Source organism: Trichoplax adhaerens, genomic scaffold (assembly GCF_000150275.1).
Source record: "Trichoplax adhaerens TRIADscaffold_1 genomic scaffold, whole genome shotgun sequence".
Lineage (NCBI taxonomy): Eukaryota > Metazoa > Placozoa > Uniplacotomia > Trichoplacea > Trichoplacidae > Trichoplax > Trichoplax adhaerens.
This window is the reverse complement of record NW_002060943.1, coordinates 7,074,322-7,099,337: the sequence shown is the minus strand read 5'-3', so window position 1 is coordinate 7,099,337 and position 25,016 is coordinate 7,074,322. Positions and strand designations below refer to the sequence as shown.

At 34.4% G+C, this 25,016-nt stretch overlaps 3 protein-coding genes across 3 annotated transcripts; all 3 read right to left on the bottom strand.

Moving 5' to 3' along the window:
- Nucleotides 1–32: 32 nt before the first annotated feature.
- Nucleotides 33–13,475, bottom strand: TRIADDRAFT_52065 (uncharacterized protein; the record flags this gene model as incomplete). The annotated part of the gene is made up of 30 exons (XM_002107982.1): nucleotides 33–148; nucleotides 864–993; nucleotides 1,165–1,221; nucleotides 1,376–1,504; nucleotides 1,586–1,684; nucleotides 1,753–2,094; nucleotides 2,184–2,381; nucleotides 2,457–2,603; nucleotides 2,819–2,944; nucleotides 3,025–3,190; nucleotides 3,255–3,350; nucleotides 3,654–3,814; nucleotides 3,907–4,040; nucleotides 4,140–4,168; nucleotides 4,239–4,378; nucleotides 4,465–4,559; nucleotides 4,650–4,772; nucleotides 4,829–5,033; nucleotides 5,095–5,190; nucleotides 5,333–5,473; nucleotides 5,556–5,621; nucleotides 5,714–5,917; nucleotides 6,052–8,818; nucleotides 8,924–10,711; nucleotides 10,810–10,904; nucleotides 10,995–11,162; nucleotides 11,317–11,925; nucleotides 12,400–12,444; nucleotides 12,744–12,810; nucleotides 13,387–13,475. 30 exons carry the CDS (start codon nucleotides 13,473–13,475, stop codon nucleotides 33–35), a joined length of 8,628 nt encoding a protein of 2,875 aa, XP_002108018.1.
- Nucleotides 13,476–17,751: 4,276 nt separating this feature from the next.
- On the bottom strand, nucleotides 17,752–20,468 carry TRIADDRAFT_52064 (uncharacterized protein; the record flags this gene model as incomplete). The annotated part of the gene is made up of 5 exons (XM_002107981.1): nucleotides 17,752–17,923; nucleotides 18,012–18,096; nucleotides 18,187–18,388; nucleotides 18,725–20,183; nucleotides 20,263–20,468. The coding sequence occupies 5 exons, from the start codon at nucleotides 20,466–20,468 to the stop codon at nucleotides 17,752–17,754; spliced, it is 2,124 nt and encodes a 707-aa protein (XP_002108017.1).
- An 851-nt stretch (nucleotides 20,469–21,319) lies between these two features.
- Nucleotides 21,320–22,837, bottom strand: TRIADDRAFT_52063 (uncharacterized protein; the record flags this gene model as incomplete). Its single annotated transcript, XM_002107980.1, has 2 exons — nucleotides 21,320–22,629; nucleotides 22,828–22,837. The coding sequence occupies 2 exons, from the start codon at nucleotides 22,835–22,837 to the stop codon at nucleotides 21,320–21,322; spliced, it is 1,320 nt and encodes a 439-aa protein (XP_002108016.1).
- Between the last annotated feature and the right edge of the window lie 2,179 nt (nucleotides 22,838–25,016).

Sequence of the window (25,016 nt, the reverse complement as noted above, 5' to 3'; positions counted from 1 at the left end):
TAAAATTTATTAGCACGTCCATCATGTGGACTTTACTTAAGGATGATATAAATTTCGCAATGACCATTGCCAACATAAATTACTGCAATTTTTAATTGATAAAGGTTATCAAATAACAATTCTTTTTCTTCGCAGTAAATACTGTATACTGTATATATATATATATATATATATAACTGACGCATCTTTTATACATACATCTATATTCAATGGATTAAAAAAATAAACCTGTCTGCTAAGAAATGATTGCCTCGTGTATTTTTGTAATGTTATGTTAATTTTGTACAATATAACTTGAATATTAATAATTGAATAAACCAAAATGGTATTTACATTTTTACATATAGTACAAAAAAATCAGCGAGACTATGATCACTTATCTCTTCTATAGGTAATATCAACAAATCAACAATCATTCTACTGCTAAATCAATTAGTTGTTATACGATGTATGTCGTAAAATGTTTATCAAATATAATGCTATATCAATCAAATTGCTTTAACCAAACTAGTTTTGCAGAATAACAATATAGAAAATTTTTAACCATTTTGTAGGCATATCGTACAATACCTAATATACTCGTCAGTGCCCCAGCTAGTTTTAGGCAAAAAAACATAGAATGGGCCAGGAATGCGCGTATACTAAACCTGACATTTCAAATTTTAAAAATGATCGCCAAAGCGATCGTTTATAGTGCATTTAAGTGGCAAATTGTCACAATCTGTCTTGATTTTAAATCAATTTAGTCAGGTCCTCAAGAGTTGAATAAGCAAGTATACTGCACAACAGTTTCAAAGTTGTATCAAAAATCTAAAATTTATATCAAGTCTTATGTGCATCCAGCCATTTACGACAAATGTTACCAACATGCTTTGCAGTAGTGCTTTGCCCTTTCTCGGTAACAGCGAGCACTTGCTTGACATAAGGTACTCCAAGATTCACAGCGGTTAGCTGTGCCTGCACTAACCTGTTACAAGCCATTTGTGCTTCAAACTGTAAAGATACAAAGTTTGTAGGTAATATAAATTAATATCATTTAGTTTAGACCATTAAAAATTAATAATAGTAAGACATTGTGTATTAAAGGTATCATTTTAAAATTATAAATTGTTGTAACACTAAGAGTTAAAATTTAAATATTGGCAAATAATTTAAAAAAATGACCCGGATTTTCAGGCTGGCTATCAGATTGATAAGCTCTTTAACCAAAGTTTCGATGTCCTATTGGATTAAAAAAAATTCTAGGCATGTGATAATCTGATTCATGAAGTTACGTCTATTAGAGCATTTTCATACAGTTAACGGCCATATAACAACTTGCCTTTTCTGGTCCCTTATTAACTGCAGGTAAAAGTGCCAGAATGATTTTATCTACTATTTCGTCTTCGAAAACTTGGCGTTCCTTGATTAATTTAATTAAATCTATTGTTGATTTATACTGTTTTGCTCGAGCAAGCAATTTTCCAGTACGACCAAAAGCACCAATTGGATCAACATGAAATACCTATTAAACAAAGAGCATGCATTATTCACTAATTTCTTGCTAACCATATCTTGAAATATTCACATTAAAGTAGTTACTGACATGAACAATTTTAAGGGCTAATTCAAAACCTTCCATTAAAGAATTTCCAGCAAGCATTATCTGTAACACCATTGACATAATGACATTGTCATTGACTTCCTTTTTTTATGTTATATGAATATATAAATAATTTTTAATTAAGAATCCGTGATCTTTTTTCCAAATACCTGACTAATCAATTCTGGTCGCGATTTGCTACTAAATAGCGTCAGACCACTATCAGTATCATGTCTTAGGAATGGATACCCATTATCATGGAAATGTTTAGTTATCTCAATTTGCATTTCAATCATTTTCAAATAATACGTTAATTCTTGCTGTTTAATAGGCGAGCAGTAGTTCAATCTTGGCGATTTAGCTCCAGTTTTGAGTTCTTGTTGTACAACTTCGTAATGCGACTTAGCATCCAGCAAATACTTTAACCGATGGTGATACTCTTCATAACTACTACAACGACCTTTCTTACCATGAAACAAAGTAACGCAAACAGCTGCAGCACTAACATAATCCTAATTGAAAATAATGAAAGTTACAACATTTACCCTTGTACTTTTAACTGCAACATTACTGTTACTACAACATGACTTGGCATCCTTACTTTCATAAAAAGTCGAATTTCATATAAAACATGAAATAGCAACATTTTCTTCAGTGCCAAGCAAGAGAAATTTAAGTACCGCTCCCACGACACTAACTCGGGATCAATCGTCTGGATAGTTTGGAGTAAAACGGTCACGTCACCATTGACTATGCATGGCTTTAGAATCTCTTCCATAAACATTTCATTTGAACAATTCTAAATCAACAATAAAAATATTTAGACAAAAAATGAATTCAACCAAGTTAAACTTTCTGAAATCGAAAATCTTACATTTTTTTGAAGATTTCGACAAGCTTCATCCAAAAATCCATGGCGTACATGAAAACGAATGTATGATAACTGATCTCCATACAAATTTAAATAGTACTTGCACTCTGAAAACCTTCGCATGTCCATATTAGTCTCTATATCTGATTGCTACAGGGAGAGTTAATAAAATTATGAGATTTATGTGTGCATTTATGAATAAATCAGTACGATAAATAAGCTTTAATACCAATAGATTTTCCGAAGTTGAATTCAATACATCAGGAATGAACCCAGTAGTCTATTGAATATCCATGAAATCAATATCGGTTAATATTTAGAAGGAAACGGATTAACACGTGCACTATTTTATGTTTTTAGCTTACCAAACCATAACTAACTAGCGGTGACGACTCCAAGATATCAATAATATCTTTAAGCATTTGGGACTGATTAAGTTGCGATTGCTTTATGTCCGACGCGGGTCCTGACTGTTTAAAGGATTGGCGTGACTATAAAAAATATTGCAGTTATTATAATAGCACAAAGTTTAAAAAGGACCATTCGAAAACCACTAATATTTTTAGCATACCTTAAAACATCTACTAAATTTCTCTCTGGCACTTTCAAAGTCTCCAGACTTTAAGCAGAATTTAGCCCACACAAAGCAAACACCTTGAGTATCGAGACCGTATTTAGTAGAAACCTCAAGTGCTAGAGAATAGCGTTCGTCCTCAAGTAACTGATCTCTTAGTCGCCTTGAAGATAAAGTCAAGTACATAAGATGTAGTGAAGACAAAAATACTAAAATAAGTAGCGTACCTGATTGATCCGGACTTCGACAACTGTTTCATTGACGGCAAGTTATAATAACATGAATTGACCAAGAGTTCCAGTAGGCTTAACAGGCTTAAGTAGCTAGGATATCAAAATATCATTAGTCATTTGATGTACAAAGTTTTATCCATGAGAAACAATAGGTCACGCCAACTGAAGTTCTACTACCTATCACATTCCAATGCAACTGATGTGCTATCTTCAGCTTTCATAAAATTCATTTTCGCTGAAAATAGTAGACTTTTCATCATACTGCCAAATTCAAAAAATACAAATATTGGGTCAAAGTGACGTCAACGGTCCACATTTTATTTATCATTTAGAACGTCAGTTACTATGGACATTTTACTTAGATAATCCTGTGCATAAAATTAAAATCAAAACCTTATCACAACTGATCGGTCGATTTCTTCATATAGGTAGTTAGGTGTTGCTACAATTAAATATTTCGACAAGTCATCCACTAGTTGTAGTAAGTGTTTCCCACATTTTTGATAATCGGTTAGAATATCCAGAATGGCAATGCATAATGCGGTACTAGGAGACTGTAATACGTTTTAAAGAATCCTGTAAGATACTGATTTGAGGTAACATTATTCACAAGGAATTTGTGTATCCAGAAAGAGCAGCTATTAACCTGATCATAATAGAAATCTTCTCGGACAATCTCATTTCTATCGTCATCCATTGTTAAATTAAATTTCATATCAGTCACAGTTAAATTATTTGTACCAAAATTGTTAGTCAATTTTCTTTCTTGTCGTTCACCGTCTAGGATTAGAAAATATACATATTTGTAATTTACAATAAGAATTACATTGCATTAAATAAACATATTCGATGAAACTCAGTTTAGAGTAAAATTCTTACTACTTCTATTGTCTTCTTCTTTTCGTGACCTGAAATTAGATTTATTTAGTTTATTAATAAATTATATATTCTTCTAATAACACATTATCTGTCATTTACTTTTTCGCATAGAATCGGTTATAGCACTGATCGCAGGTTCGCACTGGCTGAGTACCATAAATAGAAACAATGCATCTTCGCCTTGAACAATCGTCACATACCACACGACCGCAACGGCGGCAATGATGACGGCGATTGAACTGTATTTAATACAAGAAAATGCTTTTAGCCGCACAGTGAACTTTGAGATTTCAGTGATTACATATCATACATAAGCCCTGTTTACCATACTAAAGTACTCGGAACAAACTGCGCAGCTAACAACTGCTGCATCGGGTACCCATTGCGATTTAGGCGGAGGATTTTCCGGTAAATCTTGATCTAAATTATACAAAAGGTAATTCATAAAGTATGAAAACTATTGCTACAATAGAATTGATTAAAAACTAATATTAAATTACTTTTAATGACCTATTGTTTTACTAGCTAAGGGCTTTGAATAGCTTGCTCCTCTGATTGCCTCTGGGAGCGAGGGAATTATATCAGCTGAGGTAGATTCAGCTATCTCAGAATTTCGCCGAAGTCGATCCGGGTCTAAACGATAAAATTAAACTGTAGGTAAATTACATTATCTATTGCATATATCTCACTCAGACCGAGATTAGCTTCTGATCTACCTAACTGAGGGATCGAGAATTGTAACGCTTTAGATGCAAATTCAAGGACTAAGCCTTCCATACTATTCATATCTTTAGTTTTATCTTCGATCCAAACTTCATTGCTGCTAATGATAGAGCGATAACTTTCGAAAACTAGACTTGCCCATTTAAGCTGCAAAATAATCTTCACGTTATACTAAATATCGATTATAATATGAACATCATAGTTATGCAGGATTAGATCGATACGAGGCTACCTTTCGATTCATTAGGAGCTGTTCCAGCAACAGCTTCGGTTTCGGGACTAAATGAGCTACTCCGGCTTGGGCGAAGTCTGGCAGAGAGCTGACAACCTGTAAGTGTCCGCGTAAGTACTTAAGTGAACGATGGTTTACATAACTTGGCCAAATATATGACAAAATAGAGATAAATAGATGAATGATATGTATACTTGTTCACCTTACACCCTAGATAAAGAGATAGAATACGATCAACCTGTTCTTTACTAATTTCATCTCGAAGATTTTTAATAATATACTTCGTGAAGAAAGCCTTGATAGCTAGATCATCGATCTGGTTTAAGATCTTGTCGCATACATGAAATCGAATCCCTCTGTCCTTGATATTTTCGAGAATCTAGCCATAGTTGATGAGAATATGTATATCTTTCTTCAGTAACAACAAGCTCTTGTAAATAAGATTACATCAAAGTTCTTACCAAATAAGCCTTTGTTACATCCGACTCAGCTTCAACACAAGATAATAATTCGCATTCTGCAAGTGCCTACAATTGAAACGTTGTTAGTATTCTTAGAGTGAGCATTATTATAATTATTAGATTTTATGGTTAGATCATCAAAACTAATTGTGTATAACCTTTTGAATACTAGAAGGATACATTCCTAATAATTTCAATAAGGATTTAGCTAGGACTACTTCGCCATATCTGCACAAGCAAAGCAAAATATCTTCAGAATATTCTTGTAAATCTTTAGCAACATTTTGCCAATTTTCCCATCGCTTAAAATCTATCCCAATCTGATGGAGTTCAGTTTCATTATTGGAAAATCTATTAATCAGCTATTGAAAAAACAGATTCACTTTAATCACCGAAAGAACGAACAAGGCAAATGAAGAAATTAAGGCAATTTATAAATACTGGCAAGTTGTAGTACTAAATACTGTAGAACAACAGCTTGAAATCTATGATATACCTGCTTATATATCTTCATTTCTTCATATTTTTGTTTTATATTAGTTGCTAAGTCTGTGGATTCGTATGACAAATGATAATTACCCCACCACAGTAAATCAAGGCAAACATCAAGGGACCAATTATTTAAATTTTGTAAAATAATGTTGCATGAAAGGTGGATATCTGACATTTTAGTCAAAAATTGAAAGGACCGACTAGCAAAACTTTGGTCAGAACCTTTCCAAATATCCATATCGATGGAAGATTTTTGTGTTACTTTGTCACTTTTCAAGACACCGGTTGCGATTATATTCAGTAAGCTGTCATAAAAGCGGATTGATAATAAATTCGTCATTAGCCTAGGATAACTACGGTATATGTCAATTGCTTGCAGATAGTTGCGCTCCTTGATACATTCATTGATTGCTACTATGTGAGCTTGCATTACTACCGAAGAATTCTCGGCTGCTAACAAGCATGGAACGGCTACGCTATTTTCCGTGCAAGTAACAAAGGAGCTTAATCGCTGAGTGAGAAATCTTTGCAATACCGGAAATTTTACAATTTTGTCTGCTAACTGAAGCATACTCTCGTAGAGTTGATCTCTACCAGGTGAAGAACATTTTACTAGGAAATCATATAATTTCTCAACATCAACATAGCTCCGTTGTTGTTCTTCCATTGCAATACGCTGTGTCTGGTTTACTAATGATGACAGAGTACAAATTAATTCAGAATGTTCTCCAAGATATTTTAAAGTTTCTGTCGTAAATCCAAACTTGCTGTAGGCCGTCTCATTAGAGTGCTTTTCATCAACTGTTAAAGGGAAACTCTTTGATGAACTCCTACGCTTAGTAGGTGAATGAGTAGCAGCTAAATTAAAATATTGCGGATTAATTTGATAGCCAATCACCCAAGAATATGGTTGAACAACGAGCTTTAAAGGTGTATTCTTTAGTGAAGACTTATTACGAAACGCCGTTCCAGTTATTTCATCTAAGTTGCTTCGTCCGTCACGAGCTTGTGCATGACCGCTATTTGCTTTAAAGTTCGTCTGCGATCGTACTTTCTGTTGTAGTTCACATTCTCTTAACACCAGCTCTAATCGATCTGCAGCTTTTTCGGTTAAGAATGATTTTATCGAATATAAATAAGCGATATCAGAGTCCGAGGCAACTCTAGTCAGAGGTAATTGACGATTATCTAACTCTTCGATAGATCCCACGTGGAGACTTGAAAAATCTTGTTTGTACCATTCCAAAAGTTCTGGAATAACAACCTCGTTCTCTTCAACGTTAATTGTGACATTATTGGTTAAGTATTCCATTGTTGCCGACGAAAGTTGGCTTTCAAGATCATTTGGTTTAAGGAACTGCAAGGGAGGAGATGATGCATGGCCAAAATTAACAAGAAACATCAGTCTTGGCTCAGGAGATGGTGCATACCTCAACCACATGTTGTCATCAGAATGACTGTAATAAATATCATCTAAAACTGGTAAATAGCGCTTAGGAGTAGATAGACCATGCCTTAAGATTCTAAAGTATAAATCTAAGGCACTTAATTTGCCCATTTGTCCAATTCTATATGAAATATGTTGCAAGAAACCCAATTGACACGAGACAAATTGTTGGTGCGAAAGAATTAAAGAATCACTCAGTAGCTTTGTTGCGCTCTTATTTACGCCAATAGTTTTATTATTGATATCGTTTTGGCAGTTAATGATAGTCGCATGAGCTATCATAACGTTTAGGACGTTTGTAAAGAAACAGATTCTTTCTACATCAGATTCCAATAAATCCAAATCAATGTATGATAATTCTTGAGCTGATTGTAACAGTTGCTGAAATTCTTTAGTTTGGCCAGATTTTAGCAAATCGTTAACATCCATAGTTTTTCCTCCATCAGTAACACATGCAAAAACAGATATTAATTGCGCCACCAAATCGTAAGAAACATCTAGAGGATGTCTAGGTTGGTTATGGCGTTTAGCATCTTCACACTCGTTTAATGTAGTTAGCTTAGGCAAAGTATATTCGGACATTACAAGATCTGGTATATTAGGCACTTTAGGACAACACCCTTGTACAATAACTCTCACCAAATCTAGTTTTAGTTGCGACGCTACCTGTTGCAATTGGTATGGAGATACGTGTAACTCGAACATTAGATTACCTAAAATTGAGGTCGGACCTTCGTTAAGAACTATAAAAGGGTGAGGTAATTTTGAGGAATCACTGTCATCAATTTGATGTGGTTTAATGTACTTTCTATAAAGATTTCCAAATAATGATATGTGATCAAATAATGTGTTTAGATATAAGATTTCGGTTTCTAACTCTTTATCAAATAGACTTTCATTAGTTCTTACGAATTCGCTGACAGTGTCACATAGCTTTAACATAGCCTTATCGATAATTTTGGCTAAGTTACTTTCGTTAGATTGTCCATTTGAATCCAATGAATCTCCACCCATGGTATCATTTTTTGATTCTTTGTGATTTATACTATCATCATCAGTAACGGGATGTACCAAAGTTAATAATGTGTTGAATGCTGTTTGTTGCTCTTCAGCGTTGATATCTGCCTTCTTGTACTGGTTTGTATTTAATGGGCCTAAGCTAGATAAGAAATGACGATAAGAGTCTTCTGTATTATACACTTCCAACAGATATTCCAATAATGTTGATATGCCTTCCATAAATAAAACGGGCCCCAGCAATGGCCCTTGACTAAAGCAAGGTGCTAACGTATTCTGTGAAGAGTCTACTTGATTTTTAGCTACTCTATTTCGGTACATAGATAATAAATTTTTAGAAGTATTAATTCTGTTCGTTGTACACAGAAGATCGATTATCGTTAGTACTCCAGTACTACTGTATAGCAAATACCGTGAAAACGCAGATGAGGTTCTCAACTCTTCGAAATCTATACCTAATGCATTCATGGATTTAATCAATTTTGGAGAAGCAATAATAGGATCAATAACACCAGATACCGATTGCTCTTGGACATTGCTAGCAGCGGCTGCAGCAATAGCACGAAAAGATGATAAGCTATCATTACTATCTTTTGTAATGGTTCCAATGGAGGAAGCAGTTGACGATGAGATTTTAGTATTATCTAAAGCTACTACGCATTTTTTATACATTAACGCATATTGCGCTAATGCACCAATATCTGAATCTTCTAGTTTGAGTAATCCTATAACATTGAGTGCTCTATCATAACTATTCTGACGCAAACATGAAAAGATGAGTACATCTGGTGGTGAAAGCATACGATTTATTATACTTGTTTCACTTTGCCTATTGAAACACCTCATAAATGCTAAGCCACTTCCACTATTAGATGATCTTTTTCTTTTTTTATTTATTAGTTTTTTCTTTGGTTTTGAGGTAGCCGATTGTCCAGTGGAACTCCCAACCACCACGTTATCACTTTCATCATATCTTTGTGATGATGCACTATCTCCTTCTGGTGTTACCTCTTTAGAATTGTCCGGTTTTACTTCTTCCAGTACTTCTATGTCTTCATTATCACTACTATAATCGTAGTAGAAGTTATCGATATCATCGTCACTAAGCCAATCGTCCGATTTTAAAGAACTACCTTTCGTTGGTAAGTCTAAATTGCTTGAAACAAGTTGTAACCTCCACTTTGCTTCGTTGACAAAAGTCTTTAAACGACTAATACGTTGTTTAAAGTTAACGTTATCTGTCTCTTTAGCTGATACTGTTTTTTGCTCATTTTTATTTGTTGATGTTGTTGCAAAATGGGTTATGTCCATTTCTATTTCGAATAGGCAATCTTTGACAAGAGTCAATAGATTTGCTGCTATATTTTTATTACAAATGAAACCTGATCTATTATTATTTTCTTCTTTTGAGATAATACTATTGGAAGAATCGCTACTTTTTGGACTTTCACGACAGATTTCTTCTTGAAGCGCTTCCTGAGCAAAAAAATTAATTCTTTTGACATGAGATCCCCTTGTATCAGTCGAAGTTTTACTAGGGGTAGAGGCTAGGACTCGATCTGAGGCATCTGTACTTCTTCGAAATCGTAGTTTAATAGGCGTAGTTTCAGGGGCACTTTCAAGGCTGTCCATACTACTGCACAAATTTCGATTGTAATTTTCGTCATCGACGGTCACATCATCGGCAGGCAGAGCATCACTGTCTTCATATTTTTGTTGTTTCTTACTACGTACATCTTCATGAGTAAGAAATAATAACGCAAATATATTCTCTAGTACTTCTAATCGAAAGCTTAATGGATGAATTTGTGCTATTACATCTTTGCTTTTTATTAAATATTTGGTTACACGGTGATCGTAGTTGTTTGCATTTGTTTCTTGATGTTCTTGATTTTTCAGTGGAGTATCAACATTGTTGTCTTCAAAACGCATCTGATTTCGTATTGCTTGCATAATATTTCTAAGCGCTAGATAACATTGATACGTTACTATATCGCTATTAACTGTATTATCATCACTTTTTGCTTGTAAATTTTTAGAATTTTCACTCAATATTTTGACGACGCTTTCTTCATCGATTTGAGTTAAATCGGTAAATTGATGCAAGGTATATAAAGCTGAATGCGTATCTAAAGAACGAAGTAACTCAGCAGCTCTGTGATGATAACCATCTAGCATTGTTGCCAACTGCGAAGCTGGTCTATACAAGATCATGAATAGGTATATTAAAGTTAAGAGAGGTAAAATTTCTCATGCAATAAAAAAATGAACATAATTTCAAAATCATAACCAACATACTTTGTGTTGTCCATACACCAACGTACAAATTTAACGTTGTAAACAAGTTTCTTACATGCTACAGTTAGCAGTGGTTGACACAATTCTGTGATATCCTAAATGGTGAATTTATAAAATAATATTATTTACTTTATTTCAAATTTTAGTTTCTACTGACAAAGAAATGTAATAAAATGATCCTGTACCGCTTCTGTCCACAAAGCATCGAGAAGATTCTGTTTCTCGCTGAAATCAATACAGATGTCCCAACCGATCAAAATCATCAACAGTTTTAAAGGCTTAAATTCTGAATTGTTGAAGATCTGTCTAAGCTGATTAAAGTTCCCTTTACGAACAAAGGCACAACCACATTCCTAGCAAAACAAAAACACTTACAAAAGGTATTCTTCTACTGGATTACGTTAACTAAAATTTTTCTGAAATGCTGAACATTTTTTATACGAATTTAATGTACGCTATACAGTATCATAAACTTATTGTGCTTAAATTATGAAATTAATATCTTACCAAAACTTTCTCAAATATGTGATGCTTCGATGATAAACACATAAAAAAGAAAGCTTTCCATAAAGTCTTTCTATCTTCAGGTAGCAAGCAATCGAATGGAGCAAATAATCTTTCATCGCTAATTAATATATTTGAGTAATCTTCCTTAAAATATTCCTTATTTTCTTTAGATTGTAAAATAGGCGACATGTATTTATAATCATCAACCATTGAAGCATATAATTGTTTAATATCTAACACCGGTTTACTATCTGTTGACAATCTGATTGTTGTCATCTTCATTAGTTCAGTTAATATTTCATCAAGTGGTAATTGAGAAACGATGGAACTAGGTGGTCTAAGCAAAGATAACAAGGTATATAATTTATGACTATAGTTTTGATCAATGTCAATTGATCGTCCAGCTTTCTTTATGCTCCTAATAATATCTTGTATACAGTCAATGTACAGCCACCACAAAGGTTCGTCATTAGTTGTGATATTAATCAAATGTTGGATAGCATGATGTGCTAAAAATGTATGATCTGATACTAATAAATTTCTTAAGAAATCCATACTGGCTGGATCCAAAGTATCTCTTTCATTCGCTTGATAATAATCATGTAGTTGCTACATAACATGACACAATGAACAAAATAAGTTAGCCTATCGATGAAAGATATCTTTATGTGTCTACAGTACGTCAATTTATTTATTTTGTACGGACATGCATTTAGCCATTTTTGTTATTAATGAAAGGTTGTGGTAGTTACGAGTTTAATATATCATGTAGTAAAATGGCTTTAAAGATTACGTTATAGCGCTTTCACTTGCGTTGCAGTACAGTATAATATTCGAATGTGGCGGTACATATTATCGTTTTGAACACAAAATGTAGAATGAAAGATTACTGTGCGTCACCAAAATATCACAGAACACAGGTTCCTTTTACTGAAAGACAAGGGTGTAGTATGCAATAGATGTAAATATTGCCATTTGCACTAACAGAAGTAGTTGCATTAAAATTCAAGAATCTGTCTATGCGCATAAGCCACTGTATTAGTAGCAAGCTTCAATTGTTGGTAATAATAGCTATGTATTTACCTTTATCACATCGAATTTATCGCTACTTGTTACTTTGGTGATTTCCTGTAAGACTATTTTGAAATCGATGTTTTTTTCAATATTATTCGGTAGCTCCCCCTTTCCATTTTTAATTCGTATTGCAAAATGCAATAGAAAAGAAATATAATACATTTAAACACGTTGTAATAAATGCAATGCTTACATAATTTAAAATAAAGTAAACGTAGTATTTCCCTGGCATGAGATAATTTCTCCTACGGTTCTTATGAAATATCAAGATAGCTGTATATACTAGATTTAGGACTGCAAACCAAGCTAAGGTACGAGTATCATTTTCAAACAGACACGTAGTAATACTGTACCTCTTTGAAAAAATCGCCAAATTCTTGGTAGAACATCCAAGAAGGGCATTGTAAATCGATGTTATTCCTACGTTACCAAGTAATTGCATGGTTAAGGTTGCAATGAGTTGAAATTTTGTATAATAAACTACACCGATATCAATTACTACATGCTAGTTCTACAAACTGAAAACTTTACCTGAACACAACATTGTTAAGGTTGCAATAAGTTATAATCTTGTGTAATAAACTATACAAGATTGATTACTGCATCCTTGTTGTATAAACTGACCACTTTACTAAACACAACATTATTAAGGTTGCAATGAGTTCTACTGTAATGTATCTAAAAAAAAACGATACAGGTATCAATCACTGCTTCTTTATTGTACAAACTGACTACTTTACTAAACACAAGCTTGGTTAAGGTTGTAATAAGTTATAATGTTGTATCCAAAAAAATGACACAGGTATCAAATCACTGCATCCTTGTTGTACAATCTGACTACTTTACTCGACCCAACTTTAATTAAGGAATTTTGATTTTTTTGGCTATTTTTTCAAACCATCAAAAGCGTAGCTACTCGTCTTTGCAAAATTTTCATTTGTATGTACGATCAATCTATTGCACACTGTATATTGAAATATAATTCTATATTGCTACATCATTCCAACCGAATTGAAGAAGATCCATTGATCAACCAAAGTAAAATTTGCTTTAATTCTGGATGCTGTTGCATATAATTTGGCCATGTTAGCATCAATGTTTTAAAACAACAACGAACCAGTTGCCATTGACGTAGTGTAATATTATTACATAGAAATTGATGTAATAGGGATGGAATCGATTCTTTTACAGTGAATAAATGTTGCATAGAAGAATTCCATTCTGATTTCAAAGATTCTTCCTTGGACATAGTTGTAATAACCTTTAATTGGCCAATTTTACCAAGATATCTTTGCATGTCCTTGAGGACGTTCAATCTTTCATATCAAGATGGAGGTTTGGGCTTTGGATTTGCTGTGCTGCTACGTCATCCAACATGATCGACTTCTGCGCAGACTGTTCTGCGCACAGTCTGCTGACGCAGAGTCGTCAAGGCCGCTGGCACACTCCAGTAAGGTACTGTATAGTACAGCACACTTGTGTCTATACTGTACACTAGTATCAGAACTAAGAAACCTGTGCAGTACTGTACTTAGAGGCATTGCGGATAGACGGACGTGCAGACTCAGCAACATGGCCAGATGCAGATAACTTCCCCAAAACTGAGCAGGAAGTCATTTATTTCATCATCAAACTGGATAGGAAAGGTAGAAATGAAGATTATAATGACAGTATGCAATGCTGTATAATCACGACTTGTGTGCTGTATATCCTCGAAAGTCGCACTTGAAACTCAGCCCCAATCAAAATTTAGTTTTCTCAAGACATAACTCAATTACTGTATTTTGCTCAGAAGGCCGGTCCAATATTCTCAAACTATCAACGCTATTGACTAGATAGGTAATATAAAATACAATTAATGGCACACAACATGATAGAGCTAATAAAAGACAAACAACATCAATATATCAGTTTGTCCTGGTTATGGCCTGTGCAAAACTAGTGACTTGTAAAAGAAAAGGACAGGAGCAAAATTGTCCTATGATTCTGTCAGTGTTATGCTATGGACTTCTGGATACTAGTGGATAGGGTGTATCGAGGAGTCCATGATGGCTATGCAAGCATACTAGCTAAAAAGTTGACCTCTACTTTTCTCCAGTAACAAGGAACAATAAAGCAATAATTAAAATAAGTCTGGATAACAGACTGACAGTCGATACTTTGCAAACATTTAATAACAAGGTTTCTTTTTCTATAAGTAAGTCAATAAATAAACTTTGAGCCTGGAGAGACAAAAATGATGCAGATTCCATACACTACCTGACTTCCTAAAACATCGCCTATATAAAGCAGACAGCTTACAGTACTGTCCAAGTGCACGGTATACTTCCTTTACATATGATAATTAGGTAAGCTCTCTTTTAAAGGCACCTAAAAGGCAAATTCTTCTTATGCTACCGTACTCAATCCAGAAGATATAAGAGTATCCAGTATATAAATAGAGTACACGATCAATAGTAAGCGGTATAAACGACCTTGGCGTGAACATTGCGAAAACTAGAAAAGTGTAAATCAAGGTTAGTGCTCATCGATCAATTCTATTTAACCCGCAAAATTAGTAGACTTCAGGATAGACAAGCATGGCATGAATTTGCTCGATCGTTGCTAAGGATGTGATAAAGCTGAGGAACACTAAAGGTAGAGTGTATTTCCAGTTATAAAAAGCGGATGGCAAGCAGCTGAGTATTACTGTAGTAAAGAGTGGATTCCAACTCCGGATTACGAGTGATTCGTGGACGATCATTATGGTAGACAATAACAGATGCATTTTACTGTCCTTATTCCAATTCCCTTTTTTTAGTTACTTTTTCTACTGTACTTCAACAGTAGGCTGAAAGTCTAGAGCGATACGTTCTTACTTGCAAAATTATTGTGCTGTAGGGCATCTTCTTTACAACGATCGTGGATAGTTGGTAACCTTTTCTAGGATAGCAAGTGTTCTATAAAACAGATATTGGCCTTTGTTGTTACTCTAACTGAGAACTGAACAATTACGGTAGCAATTCTACAATCGTTGTATTCTTTTACGCTATTTTCTATCAGAACTAGCTACTACCTGTGATGAACTGCTGTACCCTACAGCGTAGATAGCAACAAGACTTTTGCTGTGCTTCATAGCGAACTACTGCATTGCTGTACGACGCGATGAGAAAATCTTACCTAATTAGTCAATTGTCTCTTACTTAAATGGTAGCACATAGCAGTTATTATACTCGTATACCACAAATGTAGAGTATAGTATGTCATCTTATAGACTTAATAATTTAATTTACACCACTAATCCCGGCTGTAATGGCTTAAAACTGCACTGTACAAGGTGCCATATTTGCTAGGATATATTTATCGATATATCCATGTCATGTTATACTGTACTGTAGATAAAACTGATGGATTAAATGTGGTCACTGTAATTGCCTAAGCGTTGTATGGTTGTCATCTACTTGATCAAGCAAAACTACTTATTATAAAGATTCCCCATTCGATTGTCCACGAATGCTAAACGATAACCAATTGTAACATACTCAATCGATACAGCACATGTTGTTAAAAGTGCTACTTCTTTTTATTGCATTGATAGCTGATTCAAGGAACGCCAGTGAAATATTGATTGACGGTTAATTTTCTCCATGAGGATGTCACGTCTAAATGCCGCCTGGTTTGAGCTCTCTCCTACTGAAAAGCTTCAGTGCCATTTTGCTGAACAAGACTTTATAAATTATGTAGCCGGTTATGTTTATCGTATATCGAATATTTTGGTCCGGAAAGTTTCTTACAACTTAAGAGGTAATACAAAACCTTATAGAAATTTGATATTGTTTTATAGTTCATTTCAGCAATGTGATGCAATCATTATAGAATACACTCTCTTATATATGCTCTCACGCTTCGTAGTGATGATAAATTTAATCAATCATAGCTTAGTCTACAATTTTAAGTCTCAACCGATATGATTCTTAATATTGTTAATGTGTTAACACTTGCGGTACATTAAATGTTGCAGGGGTACTTTACGTGATCTATCTTGACAAAATGCAAAGCTTATCATACATTTTACTTACTATCTACAGCATAGGATAAACTTCTCTAGTAGCATAGAAGACCTACAGCCGACTAGATTTTATATAGTAATTATTATGTATCGATTTGCATTACAGATATTCCGTTATACTGACATATTAATCTTGTTATTGCAATTATACTCTACGTATGTATTGGATGGTTATTCTCAATGGTAGCAATATTGATAAATTCACTTAGAGATTGACCGGTTTTTACTAAATAATCGATATGAAGCTATTGTATAAATAATTGTTCCAAAACTGTCGCATTACTACAGTATTTAGGGACATTCGAGAATTTCTAGACAACCTAGCTACGAATGAATGCCTTGGTAGGGTGGATGAAGCAAGCATGCTTAAAAAGCAATTTTTGGAGGCTCGTTCGTCCTTCGGCATCACTGATGACGAATGGGCTATTCTTGTTACCGTATTAAATAAGCTTTCTGTTCCTACCATCGGATCTAATATTATTACTACATGCAATTTTGACATATTTAATTATTATTTTGAACGTCTGAGTGACTGCAGCTTGTACAAGAATAAGGAATTGTGGCTAAAAATGATATCAATACTAGAAGATACAAAGTATTGATAACATCGCTAACAATACACGTACTCTTCGGGTCTTAAATATAACCAATCAAGATATTCTTTATTAATTAATTTTTACATTGCGAAGTTGATACCAACACCTTACGACACATTGGCAGCTGTTTAGTAGGTAATTTAAAGCGCTTGCTTTGGTTTTAAGGAAAATTAATTCCTTAATGAATTAATCTAATCTTATTTAATCATATCCTTGTCGATAAATTAATGCCATTAAATTATTACACGTTCTGATCTCCCCATATATATTCTAGAATAGCGTAAAATGCTATGGATCCAGTACTTGATTTGTAACAAACTTAAGTCCATATCGTAATATTTCAATTTAACATATTTTGCAATATGATTCAGAGGGAAGCATTGCATTTACTATGAAATTATTTATACCTGTCCTCACTTTTCGACTAATCTATTATAATTATTAATAATTCACTTTTAAAGCTTTCTATTTAATTATAGTAAATGCCTACGATATACAGCCACTGACGTAGGTATTTTTTCAAGAATTCGTCTTAACCGAACAATCTAACGACGATATGAAATGTGTGTCGTACAATTATCAATTATACGTATTCAATGAAATTTACTTAATGCTACTTCTCGCGTTTGTACGTTGTCAATAGCCCACAAGCATGTCCAAAAATAGTTACCTTTAATCAATACCATAATTGTAAGATTGTTGTCAATCACTTCCGAATCACTGAAATTGGTTAGGGTTTTCATCTATATATCTCGTTAATGCAGCCATCGCAAGGGTTTTCGCGTGTTCATGATCCTTTCCCTTTCCTGCAAACGTCTTCTCCGTTGAGTTTTTCAGAACGACGCTAACATTGCAAATTGAATAACTTCCGGATTTATTATCAACAAAGCTATAATCAAGAACAAGCTTTAGAATTAATAAATAATTATAATTATTATAAAAATACAATCAAACAACAATTTTAAAACTTGACTTACAAGGTACGAACTCGATTCGGAAGCGATTCATACATCTGCTGTGTTAGAGATACGGGAAGGTTATCTTCACACGTATATTTCACATCTGTAACATTGTTAAAAAAAAATTAGGAATACATAACTATAGTTACCAAAAGCATAATGATACTGCTGAATAGACCCTAAAACTAGTTACCGAAAATTGGATTTAATAGCGAATTAATAATACGCCCAGCCGTGTCCTCATCAGGATAATTATCCAAAAATACTGCAGCTACAACCGCTGCGAATGTATCTCCGAGCTCTTTCGGGACGAATTGCTCAATTGATAACTTTTCTAGTAATAGAGTTGTTTTCATTTTATATGAACAGCCTGACTGAACCGTTGAGGAAAACGACTTATTTGAAAAATGAAATAAATATTTGTACAATCAATCAATCAATCACTACCATTAATTAATTATAAGGCCTGCAACCTAACATTGTACAGCTGCGACTCGTTTGTAGGACTATAATGATATCGGTAATCAAAAAATTAGTGACCTCGTTGTATAACCTAATTAACTGTAAATCATTTCAAAGTCGCAAAAGTTAGAATATTCGTAGCTGCATTTTCTTCCTGCCTATTTTTAATAATTCATTATTGTAGTACCATAACTACATCATCCTTAAGCTATAATTAAATTTCATCACTAACAATACTAGAGTACGAAAATATGCTTCATTAGTCTCACCTGTACATCATCCGCTTCTAAAGCTTGGTAAATTTCGTCAATTTGCAAAGTCAATTCTCTTGATTTATGAAGCAAGAACTTGCATAAATCAGATGCAATAGCCACAATACCGTACATTCGATTACACGTTAGGTACTCCAACAAAAGGTGATAATCTTTAGGTTGATAGTCAGTGTATTGAGTATATAAGAAAAGGCATATTTGATATATTAGCAGGGTATCACCAAGGAATGCTAACTTTTCATAAGATATACTCTCCAGCCCGGAATAAGACTTGTGGGTAAGTGCCAGCATCAACAATGACCGATTACGAAAGGAATAGTTTAGGATCGTTTCGACACTATTTGCAGTCTCAGAATAAAGATTAGTTCGAAAATCGATGGAAGGTATTAATTCTTGAATTCCATCAAGACACTCTGAGATTTCAAAGCCTAGCCAGCGCATGAATCTAAGCACTGAATTTCTACCACAAACTAAGCAAAGATAGCCAATTAATCCTTCAACACAGTCTGCGATAGCTTTTTTCGTCAAAGGTTGATGTGTGTATTCCCTCGACATTGCAATAGACAACTCAGATACCGTTTGATTTATTACAAAACCTGGCGGCACCCAGGATTTATTTTGGTTGAAAGGACACCCTACAATGTAGTAAGGAATACGTCTCCCAGCACCTAGCCGAAACAATTTTTTGTTCTTCGTTAGAAATCTCATTCTATTGATTACTTCATTTATTGACCATGATGGATGCTCAAGTAAGGTCGTCAAAGTTATCTTATAATTTAGGTATCTATCGCCTAAGAATTCCAATCTTTCAAGATTAAAATGATCCTGGGCAGAAGAAAGTGTTATCGCTTCTAATAAGCATGGCTTCGCAGAACCTACTGCAGTTATTAAGTAATCAACAGAATAAATATCGCAAATATTAGCCTGTGATCTAAGCAATTCTCTCAGCTCGAATGCAAGTAGTATTGACTCGACACGATACAAAACCAAGGCCAAATATTGAGAGAGAAACCACAACTCAGCTGGAATAACGTGTATCAAACAAAGCTCTGGAATAAGAACTATAGAGTTGCTATTTGAATTAACAGACAATGTACGTATATCATGAGTGATACTACCGGATTGCTTTGCATTAAGCAAGGTGATGTGCATCTTCTTAAATCTAGCCACCTCTAATAGAGGTTGATTGGCATCTTGTATATCTATATCATATTTGATCTTGTAATATTCGCTATAAGTCGACGCAACATCTGGATTAGTAAATTTTGAGGAGGGCGACATATCCGAACAAACGTTTGACACAAAAAACCATTCTAATGTATCAAGGCCACGATAGTTTCTAGCAACCATTGCATTTTCATACTGTATGATATAATCATGGCTAGCTGGTGTTACATATAGTTTATGTTCCTCCTTGCAAAATAAATTGAGCACTTCAAAATCAAGGTCATACCTGCTGTAAGAAAATTACATTAGATTTAGCGTATGCAGTCTACAATATTATCACGCGATCAATTAGGACCATCATGATTTACCTATCGCTTCTCAAAATCGGAACTAACAAATATTTTTTTAACCCATTTAAGGCATCAAATTGAAAAATAGAGGAATTAGCACAAGTAATCATTTCTTCAAAGACAAATTTGCTAAAATTGTGGATTTGAGATATTGCATCTTGGTCTAATTTTTTTTCAAAGTAATCCGCTACTTTCACCACTATTTTACCACGCGTGGTAGTCATTGCGAAATCTGCAAACTAGATATCTACAGTTAATCATCATCGCTGATAATGGCACACGCAGATATAAATAGTCATAAAGTGTAAAATGTATATCCAACCTGTGGAAATAAGGCAGGTGATACAATTCCAAAAGTATGTCTAATATCACATTTCTTTCGGAACGGAAAAAATTCTTCTTGAACTTCCATGATTAAAGGATACACATATGAAAACTCCAGAGGCATAATCGGAAAAAGGCCTATAATGTCAGCAATCTAGCCAAGGCAAGGTGGAATTCAAACTCAATGAAAGAATTACATCAATAGAATGTCACAGGTAATCACCTTCTTTTCATATAGATCTATTTTTTTCATTTCTCTGGCATATGAAGTCCGGCTTAAGTTACGAATCTTCACATATGGACTTAAATATTCTGTGATATAACCGTGATTGAATAGCTGTTGCACGCTTAATAACGCTGCGGACGTTTTCGCTAGAAATGGTGTTGCTGACACAGGGCCCTTAAAAAGTCAATTAGTAAATCGTGAAACGTATTAGCGATAGCATTCAGCAACTAAGACTGCCTAACTATAATCGCGTAAGTCATGTATTAAATTACAATTATAGCTTTATCAGAAAGACGACATGGCAGTTCCAAACATGCTTTATAACCATCGGGTACTTGTTCTACTATCCACAGTGGAAAATGGTATCTCAAATCATTATTGTTTGAGTAGCAACAAAAGCTAGAAAAAAGCAAAGCGTCAACATCACCTTTTAGAGTATTGGGATCATCAAGAAATCTATTTTTCTCCATAATTTACTACAGTATATTATCTGCAATTTTAACTAGGCAAGTTGCAAATGAAAAGTCAATATTCAATATTATTATCTGACCGATAAATAGGCAAAAGCGCAGATCCAATTGTCGAAACATTAGCGGAATCTTGCAACATATTCGTAGTATCAATTTCGGTGGTATATTCACGTCTCCACATATAATCCATGAGAATGTGCCATCTCTTGTACTTGGATAGAGTATATTTCAGATTATCTTGATTGACCATGATCACTAGTCGTTGTGAGACTTTACTTCGTAATTGGAGATAAGAATAAAAATGTCCTAGGCCATCGAAACAAATTATACAGTGGGATAAGGGTAAATTTAGAAATAGCGGCGAAGATTGTTCTATAATGATTATACTGGTTCTCATCGAGTGATAATCAATTAACAAATCTCGGTTGCGGCTGAGACATTTCTGCATTGAAGATCCATCGTCATGCAATTTACTAATATTTACCGAGGGTAAGATAGATTGACTCCTAAAATGCTTCATTAAATAATATAAAACGTCTACAGTGAAGGCATTTCCTGCACAAAGAAGAAGTCGTTCGACGCCTGGACTTAATTCTAACGCTGTTAAAATTTTGATTAGTGTTTCTACTTTAGGATACAGGTTGAAATCAATGTTATCCACGTCGACATCGTGATTGTTAATTTCATTACTGACAGCAAATATAGTTGATGTACATTTTTCATGAATTTGGTCAGATGCAGAATCATAGGCATTTATCAACTCGTCTAATATTACATTCTTGATACGAAAGAATGCCCATTCTCCAAAATCTGTCATGACTTGCATGCAATCTTGTATGATCTTAAGATAGCGATCTACCTTTTGCCAGGTTTGTTTGCAGCTTTGACGTCTAATCGAGTTTAAATACTTAATACAACTGTTAAGTAAGTCGACAGCTTTAGGCTTATAAGATTGATTAACTATAGTGAATTCTGAAGGTCCATCATTCGTCCTAGATAATTCTACGGCACAAGAAGGAAGTAAAAATTCGCAACTGATCGCTTTAGCGATGGCATTTAGTAAAGCCTCGTCATAATTTTCAAAGACACAGTTAGTAAAGCCAATGACGCGTGTACGCTCACGATCAATTTTTTGCAGTAAGTTATTATACGGGTGGCGATGTTGCACAGCATAATGGCAATCATACATGAAGACTAATGCTAACGATTTGTTCCAATCATCTCGATGAAGAGATTGAATTTTTTCACTAGAGGCAATAACCATATCATCCAGGCCATTGTCAGAGTAGCCAAGTAATGTATCAACATGAATGTCAGTAGGCGTCGGCAAGAATTTTCTGATAGCATTTGCAACTTGATTAGGATCTAGTTCGAAGAAAAGAGAGAATCATTCTTAGTTTTGATTACCCTTTAACTAGATACGATTACTACTGGCGAGAAACTTGTTATATTAAAAGGTATCATTAGTAGTGTGCGACTTTTGGCGCTAAAAGTTCAGGGTAGGTCGCCGATTGATGAAGATTCTAGGATTTGCATCTAAAATAGTTCATGTACAACTTATACCGTATACCATGGTGCCACAGCATCCAGTAAACGCTAGTCATAAAGAATCGTTCTATCAGTCAGCGACCAAGATTTCTTGCTGACTTTGCCTACGACTTTTTATTTCTATCACAACATTCATAATCGTTCTACCGTACACGTGTGCACGGGAAAAACTAACCATTGCTACATAACATCAAGGACACGAAGGGTTGGCCATTACGCACGCCGGTAGTCCACTTTATATAAAAATCATGTAAAATATGAGCAGAAACTTTCAATTCATCTTCGACGGAATCAAAAAGAGTAAAATAATCTTTCTGGCGGGCGGTTTGTACCAGTTCTAATTGAAAGCAATCCATCAGCTATCTCTAGGAGTAAAGTGAAAACCACGTCGAATGATTGCGCTGCCGCTTTACCATGCTAAGGTACTACTGTATGCAATCAATACTATCGGTTAAAAGTAGCGTAACTGGCATACCAGATAGTAGTACAGAATTGAGTGCAAATAGGCAAAAATACGCCCAACATTCCAATGCTAAAAATGATTATTGAACATGCTAAAGCGATGAGATAGCAGCAACAGTCGGTACTGTAGCTATGAAGAGAGATTCAACTTTGAAAAAATTTTTGAAATTTTATTCCACATACTCGTACGGTAGTACAGTACCTTATACAGGGCATTTTGGTGGTATACTACAATCGACCTTGGAAACCTCATGGCCTTTCCAAATTTCATTCCGTGTCTAACAGAAAGTCTAACAGCGATTTATTGCAGTAGTCCTTGCCTGTACATCAGCAGTAAAACCTACCACATTCTACCGCAGCCATAGAGGTAAAATAAAACTTATCAAATTTATTCTATGGCGGCAGTAGAACCAAGGTAACTTAAGAAGCAAAAGCATCAGCGATTTATTGCAGTAGTCCTTGCCTGTACATCAGACGTAAAACCTACCACATTCTGCCGCGGCCATAGAGGTAAAATAAAACTTATCAAATTTATTCTATGGCGGCAGTAGAACCAAGGTAACTTAAGAAGCATAAGCAACAGCGATTTATTGCAGCAGCGTAAAATCTACCACATTCTACCGCAGCCATAGAGGTAAAATAAAACTTATCAAATTTATTCTATGGCGGCAGCAGAACCAAGGTAACTTAAGAAGCAAAAGCATCAGCGATTTATTGCAGTAGTCCTTGCCTGTACATCAGACGTAAAACTTACCATATTCTGCCGCAGCCATAGAGGTAAAATAAAGTATATCAAATTTATTCTATGGCGGCAGCAGAACCTAGGTAATTAAGAAGCATGAACTACTACAGTACCTTCAATATCGCTTTCATTTTTGTTGTTGCAAACTTTGATACAGTTGTGTAGAGAGCTAACATGGCAGAAGTACACAGTGTACAGCAATGATAACTACATCAGTTTCATAATTAATTATGGTAATACTGTGTTATGCAAAGTTAATAAAGTATCGTGCTGATATTATAATTGGCCTCTTAGTATTAAAAATTAAATTATACTGCGATGAGAAGGAACAGAGTATTATTTAACGCCACAATCGACGTATGCAAGGGTAAACACAGTTCAAATCACCATACTACAGTAATAAGAGACTTTATTTCTTGATTGAGATTTCATCTGCTACAACATCTCATCTGGCCTTCCATTATAATTTAATTGTAAATCAATTCATTTTTTTTTCTCTGGCCTATATCTCGATAATTCTCATATTAAGATAAAATTGAAAATTTTTTTAAAAATAAGGTTTATCCCATCCAGTTGGCGCACCATCAATCATGCATAAATATATAGTCGGTACAGTAAAGAGTAAATAGTATTAATTTTATGGGTACAATCAATTTTGTAATCCAGTACAAAATTTAATTTAATGGAGTTAATCCATGTATAACTATTAAATAAGCTTAAACATAAAAAAGTAACCCGAGTAGCACCAGTTACTCTTGTAGTAACGTACGAGTAGTCTTTCATTAATAAGCATTCACACTGATGCAGAGGCATAACATTTACCTTAGAATATCTCCAAGTTAAAATGCAACATTACATACATATCACAACCGTCTTGCATAAATCTCATCGCAAAATATCTATGCTTCTTTCGATTATAAAATTGCCCGGCTGTTAAAATTATTTATAGCTAATAAGAAATAATTATAGATACGCGTACAACGCATAGTATACTCTAGTA